General features: G+C 51.4%; 1 protein-coding gene across 2 annotated transcripts in view; it reads right to left on the bottom strand.

Annotated features, from left to right (window-relative positions):
* HTRA2 (HtrA serine peptidase 2) overlaps positions 1–9,521 on the bottom strand; it is a 64,389-nt gene extending 54,868 nt beyond the window's left edge. Inside the window, exons 1-4 of one of the 2 annotated variants that reach the window (XM_073586844.1) lie at positions 9,150–9,521; positions 7,678–7,882; positions 5,731–5,925; positions 5,574–5,606 (exon numbers count right to left, since the gene is read on the bottom strand). In XM_073586844.1, the coding sequence (XP_073442945.1) occupies positions 5,574–5,606; positions 5,731–5,925; positions 7,678–7,882; positions 9,150–9,499 (783 nt within the window). In that variant the 5' untranslated portion in view covers positions 9,500–9,521. The remainder of the gene's footprint in view (positions 1–5,573; positions 5,607–5,730; positions 5,926–7,677; positions 7,883–9,149) is intronic. The other variant, XM_073586845.1, reaches the window with a different exon arrangement.
* Between the last annotated feature and the right edge of the window lie 734 nt (positions 9,522–10,255).

A 10,255-nucleotide genomic window follows, 5' to 3' on the forward strand; every position in this document is an offset into this window, starting at 1 on the left:
GTAACCTCATTGAGCTTTGAACTCCATAGCCAGGTGTATCAAATCATGAGGAAAGGTATTTAAGGTGGCCACTTGCAAGTAGTTCTCCTTTTTGATTCTCCTATGAAGAGTGGCATCATGGGCTCCTCAAAACAACTCTCAAATGATCTGAAAACAAAGATTATTCAACATAGCTTTTCAGGGGAAGGATACAAAAAGTTGTCTCAGAGATTTAACCTGTCAGTTTCCACTGTGAGGAACATAGTAAGGAAATGGAAGAACACAGGTACAGTTCTTGTTAAGCCCAGAAGTGGCAGGCCAAGAAAAATATCAGAAAGGCAGAGAAGAAGAATGGTGAGAACAGTCAAGGACAATCCACAGACCACCTCCAAAGACCGGCAGCATCATCTCGCTGCAGATGGTGTCACTGTGCATCGGTCAACAATACAGCGCACTTTGCACAAGGAGAAGCTGTATGGGAGAGTGATGCGAAAGAAGCCGTTTCTGCAAGCACGCCACCAACAGAGTCGCCTGAGGTCTGCAAAAGCACATTTGGACAAGCCAGTTACATTTTGGAAGAAGGTCCTGTGGACTGATGAAACAAAGATTGAGTTGTTTGGTCATACAAAAAGGCGTTATGCATGGAGGCTAAAAAACACAGCATTCCAAGAAAAACACTTGCTACCTACAGTAAAATTTGGTGGAGGTTCCATCATGCTTTGGGGCTGTGTGGCCAATGCCGGCACTGGGAATCTTGTTAAAGTTGAGAGTCGCATGGATTCAACTCAGTATCAGCAGATTCTTGACAATAATGTGCAAGAATCAGTGACGAAGTTGAAGTTACGCAGGGGATGGATATTTCAGCAAGACAATGATCCAAATCACCGCTCCAAATCTACTCAGGCATTCATGCGGAGGAACAATTACAATGTTCTGGAATGGCCATCCCAGTCACCAGACCGGAATATCATTGAACATCTGTGGGATGATTTGAAGCGGGCTGTCCATGCTCGGCAACCATCAAACTTAACTGAACTGGAATTGTTTTGTAAACAGGAATGGTCACAAATACCTTCATCCAGGATCCAGGAACTCATTAATAGCTACAGGAAGCGACTAGAGGCTGTTATTTTTGCAAACGGAGGATCTACGAAATATTAATGTCACTTTTATGTTGAGGTGCCCATACTTTTGCACTGGTCAAATTTTGCTTAAATGCAGATTGCACATTTTCTGTTAGTACAATAAACCTCTTTTGAATCCAGAAATATAACTGAGTCCATCAGTTATTAGATATATGAAACTGAAATAGCTGCTGCGAAAACCAAAATTGTTATAAAGAAAAAAGGTTAACATTAATAGGGGTGCCCAAACTTTTACATATGACTGTATGTTGCTCGGTGTGTGATATCCACAGTATAATATGCTGCTCGGTATGTGATATGCAGAGTGTAATAGGTCATTCGGTGTGTGATATACAGAGGGCAATAGGTCATTCGGTGTGTGATATACAGAGTGTAATAGGCCATTCGGTGTATGATATACAGAGTGTAATATGCCGCTTGGTGTGTGACATACAGAGTGTAATATGTTGCTCGGTGTGTGATATGCAGAGTGTAATAGGTCATTCGGTATGTGATATACAGAGTGTAATATGCCGCTTGGTGTGTGATATACAGAGTGTAATATGCTGCTCGGTGTGTGATATGCAGAGTGTAATAGGTCATTTGGTGTGATATACAGAGTGTAATATGCCGCTTGGTGTATGATATACAGAGTGCAATAGGTCGTTCGGTGTATGATATACAGAGTGTAATATGCCGCTTGGTGTGTGATATACAGAGTGTAATATGCTGCTCGGTGTGTGATATGCAGAGTGTAATAGGTCATTCGGTGTGTGATATACAGAGTGTAATATGCCGCTTGGTGTATGATATACAGAGTGCAATAGGTCGTTCGGTGTATGATATACAGAGTGTAATATGCCGCTTGGTGTGTGATATACAGAGTGTAATATGCTGCTCGGTGTGTGATATGCAGAGTGTAATAGGTCATTCGGTGTGTGATATACAGAGTGTAATATGCCGCTTGGTGTGTGATATACAGAGTGTAATATGCTGCTCGGTGTGTGATATGCAGAGTGTAATATGCTGCTCGGTGTGTGATATGCAGAGTGTAATAGGTCATTTGGTGTGTGATATACAGAGTGTAATATGCCGCTTGGTGTATGATATACAGAGTGTAATATGTTGCTCGGTGTGTGATATGCAGAGTGTAATAGGTCATTTGGTGTGTGATATACAGAGTGTAATATGCCGCTTGGTGTGTGATATACAGAGTGTAATATGTTGCTCGGTGTGTGATATGCAGAGTGTAATAGGTCATTTGGTGTGTGATATACAGAGTGTAATATGCCGCTTGGTGTATGATATACAGAGTGCAATAGGTCGTTCGGTGTATGATATACAGAGTGTAATATGCCGCTTGGTGTGTGATATACAGAGTGTAATATGCTGCTCGGTGTGTGATATACAGAGTGTAATATGTTGCTCGGTGTGTGATATGCAGAGTGTAATAGGTCATTCGGTGTGTGATATACAGAGTGTAATATGCCGCTTGGTGTATGATATACAGAGTGCAATAGGTCGTTCGGTGTATGATATACAGAGTGTAATATGCCGCTTGGTGTGTGATATACAGAGTGTAATATGCTGCTCGGTGTGTGATATGCAGAGTGTAATAGGTCATTCGGTGTGTGATATACAGAGTGTAATATGCCGCTTGGTGTGTGATATACAGAGTGTAATATGCCGCTTGGTGTGTGATATACAGAGTGTAATATGTTGCTCGGTGTGTGATATGCAGAGTGTAATAGGTCATTCGGTGTGTGATATACAGAGTGTAATATGCCGCTTGGTGTATGATATACAGAGTGCAATAGGTCGTTCGGTGTATGATATACAGAGTGTAATATGCCGCTTGGTGTGTGATATACAGAGTGTAATATGCTGCTCGGTGTGTGATATGCAGAGTGTAATAGGTCATTCGGTGTGTGATATACAGAGTGTAATATGCCGCTTGGTGTGTGATATACAGAGTGTAATATGCTGCTCGGTGTGTGATATGCAGAGTGTAATATGCTGCTCGGTGTGTGATATGCAGAGTGTAATAGGTCGTTCGGTGTGTGATATACAGAGTGTAATATGCCGCTTGGTGTGTGATATACAGAGTGTAATATGCTGCTCGGTGTGTGATATGCAGAGTGTAATAGGTCATTCGGTATGTGATATACAGAGTGTAATATGCCGCTTGGTGTGTGATATACAGAGTGTAATATGCTGCTCGGTGTGTGATATGCAGAGTGTAATAGGTCATTCGGTGTATGATATACAGAGTGTAATATGCCGCTTGGTGTGTGACATACAGAGTGTAATATGCCGCTTGGTGTGTGATATACAGAGTGTAATATGTTGCTCGGTGTGTGATATGCAGAGTGTAATAGGTCATTCGGTGTGTGATATACAGAGTGTAATATGCCGCTTGGTGTATGATATACAGAGTGCAATAGGTCGTTCGGTGTATGATATACAGAGTGTAATATGCCGCTTGGTGTGTGATATACAGAGTGTAATATGCTGCTCGGTGTGTGATATGCAGAGTGTAATAGGTCATTCGGTGTGTGATATACAGAGTGTAATATGCCGCTTGGTGTGTGATATACAGAGTGTAATATGCTGCTCGGTGTGTGATATGCAGAGTGTAATATGCTGCTCGGTGTGTGATATGCAGAGTGTAATAGGTCGTTCGGTGTGTGATATACAAAGTGTAATATGCCGCTTGGTGTGTGATATACAGAGTGTAATATGCTGCTCGGTGTGTGATATGCAGAGTGTAATAGGTCATTCGGTATGTGATATACAGAGTGTAATATGCCGCTTGGTGTGTGATATACAGAGTGTAATATGCTGCTCGGTGTGTGATATGCAGAGTGTAATAGGTCATTTGGTGTGTGATATACAGAGTGTAATATGCCGCTTGGTGTATGATATACAGAGTGCAATAGGTCGTTCGGTGTATGATATACAGAGTGTAATATGCCGCTTGGTGTGTGATATACAGAGTGTAATATGCTGCTCGGTGTGTGATATGCAGAGTGTAATAGGTCATTCGGTGTGTGATATACAGAGTGCAATATGCCGCTTGGTGTATGATATACAGAGTGCAATAGGTCGTTCGGTGTGTGATATACAGAGTGTAATATGCCGCTTGGTGTGTGATATAGAGAGTGTAATATGCTGCTCGGTGTGTGATATGCAGAGTGTAATAGGTCATTCGGTGTGTGATATACAGAGTGTAATATGCCGCTTGGTGTGTGATATACAGAGTGTAATATGCTGCTCGGTGTGTGATATGCAGAGTGTAATATGCTGCTCGGTGTGTGATATGCAGAGTGTAATAGGTCGTTCGGTGTGTGATATACAGAGTGTAATATGCCGCTTGGTGTGTGATATACAGAGTGTAATATGCTGCTCGGTGTGTGATATGCAGAGTGTAATAGGTCATTCGGTGTGTGATATACAGAGGGCAATAGGTCATTCGGTGTGTGATATACAGAGTGCAATAGGTCATTCGGTGTATGATATACAGAGTGCAATATGCCGCTTGGTGTGTGATATAGAGTGTAATATGCTGCTCGGTGTGTGATATGCAGAGTGTAATAGGTCATTCGGTATGTGATATGCAGAGGGCAATAGGTCGTTCGGTGTGTGATATACAGAGTGTAATATGTTGCTCGGTGTGTGATATACAGAGTGTAATAGGTCATTCGGTGCGTGATATACAGAGTGCAATAGGTCGTTCGGTGTATGATATACAGAGTGTAATATGCCGCTTGGTGTGTGATATACAGAGTGTAATATGCTGCTCGGTGTGTGATATGCAGAGTGTAATAGGTCATTCGGTATGTGATATGCAGAGGGCAATAGGTCGTTCGGTGTGTGATATACAGAGTGTAATATGTTGCTCGGTGTGTGTTATACAGAGTGTAATATGTTGCTCAAGTTGTGATATGTAGAGTGTAATATGCAGAGTGTAATATACCGCTCGGTGTGTGATATGCAGAGTGTAATATGCCGCTTGGTGTGTGATATACAGAGTGTAATACTTTGCTCGGTGTGTGATATGCAGCGTGTATTATGCCGCTTGGTGTGTGACATACAGAGTGTAATATGTTGCTTGGTGTGTGATATACAGAGTGTAATATGCCGCTTAGTGTGTGATATACATAGTGTAATATGCCGCTCGGTGTGTGATATACAGAGTGTAATATGCTGCTCGGTGTGTGATATCAAGAGTGTAATACGTTGCTCGTTGTGTGATATGCAGAGTGTAATATGTAGCTCGGTGTGTTATATGTCGCTTGGTGTGTGATATACAGAGTGTAATATGTTGCTCGGTGTGTGATATGCAGAGTGTAATATGCCGCTAGGTGTGTGATATGCAGCGTGTAATATTCCGCTTGGTGTGTGACATACAGAGTGTAATATGTTGCTTGGTGTGTGATATGCCCGTGTAATCCCACAGATTATTCTCACCAGATTGACCAGGGGGCCTCCAGAGTTTCCAACCTGTGAGTGAAGGAGATATGTGGTTAGGAGGCTGATCAGCTTCAGACATCACCAGTGTAAATCCCTCCCCCGATGCTGCTGACATGTCCGGGTCCGATCAGCGGCGCCCCCAGGTGGCACTCACATCTATGATGGCATCCGTCTGGATGAAGTCCATGTCCTTATTGGAGAGTCCGAGCTCCCGACTCCCGCGTTGCACAGAGCTGACAATCCCGGAGGTGATGGTGTTCCGCAGCAGATACGGTGTTCCCATGGCAACAACAAACTCTCCCTGTCTAACATCCGAGGAGCAAGCGAGAGGCAGAGGGTGCAGTGGACCCTGCAAAGGCGACAAGGGCAACAAATCAGGGTCCACATGTTACTGCAGAGGCGAGGGAAGGACCGCGAGCCACCCTGCAAGTGGTGGAAGAACCCCGAACCACCACGCAAGCGGGGGAAGAACCCCTAACCACCACGCAAGCGGGGGAAGAACCCCTAACCACCACGCAAGTGAGGGAAGGACCTCCAGCCACCACGCAGGCGGGAGAAGGACCGCGAGCCACCCCGCAGGCGGGAGGACCTACAACCACCGCGCAGGCGGGAGAAGGACTGCGAGCTATCCCGCAGGCGAGAGAAGGACCCCCAGCCACTATGCAGGCATGGGAAGAACCGCGAGCCACCCCGCAGGCGGGGGGAAGGGGCTCAAGCCACTATGCAAGCTGAGGAAGGACCTCCAGCCACCACGCAGGCGAGAGAAGGACCATGAGCCACCACGCAGGCGTGGGAAGAACCGCGATCCACCATGCAGGCAGTTGAAGGACCGCGAGCCACTACGCAAGCGGGGGAAGAACCATGAGCCACTACGCAAGCGGATGAAGAACCGCAAGCCACCACACAAGCGGGAGAAGGACCGCGAGCCACCACACAAGCAGGAAAAGGACTTCCAGCCACCACACAGGCGGGAGAAGAACCATGAGCCACTATGCAGGTGTGGGAAGGACCACGAGCCACCCCACTGATTGGGGAAGGACCCCGAGTCACTATGCAAGCAGAGGACCTCCAGCCACCACGAGAACTGTGAGCCACCATACAGGCAGAAGAACCGCGAGCCACCACGCAGATGGGCGAAGGACCGCCAGCCACTATGCAGGCATGGGAAGGACCCCAAGCCACTATGCAGGCGTGGAAAGGACCACGAGCCACTATGCAGGCGTGGGAAGAGCCACGAGCTAGCTTGCAGGCAGGAGAAGAGCCTCAAGCCACCATGCAAGCGGAGGAAGGACCTCCAGCCACCACGCAGGCAGTAGAAGGACTGCGAGCCGAAGAACCGCAAGCCACTACACAAGCGGGGTAAGAGCCGCGAGCCACCATGCAATCGGATGAAGAACCGCAAGCCATCACAAAAGCGGGAGAAGGACCGCGAGCCACCACGCAAGCGGGGTAAGGACCTTCAGCCACCACGCAGGAGGAAAAGGACCTTCAGCCACCACGCAGGCAGGAGGACCGCGAGCCACCACACAGGCAGTCGAAGGACCACGAGCAACCCCGCAGGCGGGGGAAGGATCACGAGCCACTACGCAGGTGTAGGAAGGACCACGAGCCACCCCACAGATGAGGAAGGACCCCGAGCCACTATGCAGGCGTAGGAAGAATCACTAGCCACCCCGCAGGCGGGGGAAGGACCTCAAGCCACCACGCAAGCGGGGGAAGGACCTCAAGCCACCACGCAAGCGGGGGAAGAACCGCGAGCCACCACGCAAACAGGGGAAGAACCACGAGCCACCACGCAAGCGGGGGAAGAACCGCGAGCCACCACATAAGCAGAAGGACCTCCAGAATCAAGAGCCACCATGCAGGCATGGGAAGGACCCCAAGCCACTATGCATAAGGGAGAACTGCGAGCCATCATGCAGGTGGGGAGGAAGGACCACGATTCACCCCGCAGGTGGGGGAAGGACCAAGAACCACCCCGCAGGCCACAGTCTCTCATTATTGGAGGGGTGAGCACCAGTCTCTCATTATTGGGGGACGCGCACCAGTCTCTTATTATTGGGGGGACACGCACCAGTCTCATCATTCAGGAGCAGCTTACCTTCGGAGTGATGCGGACTGTGGCGATGTCCTGTATGGGGTCCAGTGCGCAGACCACCGCCTCGTACGTGTCCCCGTTGTGCAGTCGCACCCTCACCCGCCTCTTATTAGCCACCACGTGGGCGTTGGTGACGATCAGCCCGTCTGCTGACACCAGGAACCCGGAGCCGCTGGAAATTACAGCCTCTCGCCCAGTGAACGGATGCCTGCGGGGTCACAAAACCCCACATATCAGAGACCCCCATGACATTGCACCCAAAACATGCTACAAGGGTCGGGTGAGTGGGGTCTGGTCTGGGGGGTGTTTCTGGGCACTTTTGGCTCCACAGTGTTCACTGGAAGGTGTAACTTGTAATGTGGGGGTGCAAGTCAAATCCTGGGATATGGGGTGACAGAAAATATCTGGGGGTCGATGTGACGTCACAGTCAGGTGCCACTGAGGTCCGAGGCCACACACATGGGATCACGTAACTTCCCTCGGTTTGGGATGTTGATGGTCCGGCTCATCATAGGGTCTAGTGCTTCAGGGGCCCCAGACCGGCCGCTCTATGTCTCGGGGTCCCGTGTCAACCCAGCAGTCCCATGCAGTGTCTCGGGGTCCCCCGCTGACTCGTTAGGTTCTTCCCCTGGTGTCTCAGTAGGCCACCGCTGTATCTCATAACCCCCCCCCGTATCTTGGTAACATCCCTAGTATCTCAGAAGTCCCCCCTCCTAGTTTGTCAGTGCCCCCCCCCCCCCCCATCTTGGAAGCCTCTCAAGCATCTCAGTAGCGCCACGGTGTCTTGGTAGCACCTCAATGTATCGGTAGCCCCCACGGTGTCTCGGTTGCCTCCACAGTATGTCGGGTAGCCCCCCGGTGTCTTGACAGACCCACAAATATCTCTGTAGCCTCACAAGTAGCTCGGTAGCCCCCCCAGTAGCTCAGTAGCCCCCCCAGTAGCTCGGTAGCCCCCCCCAGTAGCTCATTAACCCCCCCAGTAGCTCAGTAGCCCCCCAGTAGCTCATTAGCCCCCCCAGTAGCTCGGCAGCCCCCCCCAGTAGCTCGGTAGCCCCCCCAGTAGCTCATTAGCCCCCCCAGTAGCTCGGTAGCCCCCCCAGTAGCTCGGTAGCCCCCCCAGTAGCTCGGTAGGCCCCCCCAGTAGCTCGGTAGGCCCCCCCAGTAGCTCGGTAGCCCCCCCAGTAGCTCAGTAGCCCCCCAGTAGCTCGGTAGCCCCCCCAGTAGCTCGGCAGCCCCCCACAGCAGGTCAATAGCCTCCCAGTAGCTCGGTAGCCCCCCCGGTATCTCGGTAGTAGCCCCCCAGTAGCTCGGTAGCCCCCCCAGTAGCTCGGTAGCCCCCCCAGTAGCTCAGTAGCCACCCCAGTAGCTCGGTAGCCACCCCAGTAGCCTCCCACAGCAGGTCAATAGCCCCCCAGTAGCTTGATAGCCCCCCCCGGTATCTCGGTATCTCCCCCACCTCGGCAGCCCCCACTCACCTCCCCAGGGTCTCGATATTCACCACCCCCGGGCTGCACTTCTCGGCCACATCTGCAATAAAGTTGAAGGCTTTCCGGGGGTTCGGGGGCTCAGAGTGCGGGGCGTCAGGGGAAGGGGTCACCGGTTTGGCCGCTTCTACCCGCCGCCAACTCCACAAACCGAGCCCCGCCCCCAGCAGAGCCCCGATATACCGCGCCCCCCGATACCCGCCGTCACGTGACTGTGCCCCCGGGGAACCCTGGGAATCCTGACAACATGACCCGGAGACCCCGGAGGACACAGCCCGAGAGCAGACCCCCCAGATACCCGAGCGGCGCCCCCACACCCGACACACCATGGAGGCCGCCATATTGTACGGAGGCTCCGCCCCCTGGAAAGCAAACTTTATTGTACACGAACAAAACAGGAAGGAAGACGGCGCTGCGGGTGACGTCATAGGGGGCGGAGTGTGGACGGCGTGCGTGTCACAGGAGACACGAGTGTGTCTGCAGGAGCGTGTACGGCGTGGACCCAGGGACACGTGGGGCACAGGACGAGTACACTGGAGCACGTATGGCGGATATGGAGCAAAGCAGGGCACAGAGAAGCACGGCAGAGCGCAAGGCGGGAGCGGAGCGTGCGCGGAGAAGCACGGCAGAGCGCAAGGCAGGAGCGTGCGCGTAGAAGCACGGCAGAGCGCAAGGCGGGAGCGGAGCGTGCGCGGAGAAGCACGGCAGAGCGTAAGGCAGGAGCGTGCGCGTAGAAGCACGGCAGAGCGCAAGGCAGGAGCGGAGCGTGCACGGAGAAGCACGGCAGAGCGCAAGGCAGGAGCGGAGCGTGCGCGGAGAAGCACGGCAGAGCGCAAGGCAGGAGCCGAGTGTGCGCGGAGAAGCACGGCAGAGCGCAAGGCAGGAGCCGAGTGTGCGCGGAGAAGCACGGCAGAGCGCAAGGCGGGAGCGGAGCGTGCGCGGAGAAGCACGGCAGAGCGCAAGGCAGGAGCGTGCGCGGAGAAGCACGGCAGAGCGCAAGGCAGGAGCGGAGCGTGCGCGTAGAAGCACGGCAGAGCGCAAGGCAGGAGCGGAGCGTGCGCGGAGAAGCACGGCAGAGCGCAAGGCAGGAGCCGAGT

The sequence above is a fragment of the Dendrobates tinctorius genome, unplaced genomic scaffold (genome assembly GCF_039654945.1).
Source record: "Dendrobates tinctorius isolate UK_male_01 unplaced genomic scaffold, ASM3965494v1 ptg000096l, whole genome shotgun sequence".
Classification (NCBI taxonomy): domain Eukaryota; kingdom Metazoa; phylum Chordata; class Amphibia; order Anura; family Dendrobatidae; genus Dendrobates; species Dendrobates tinctorius.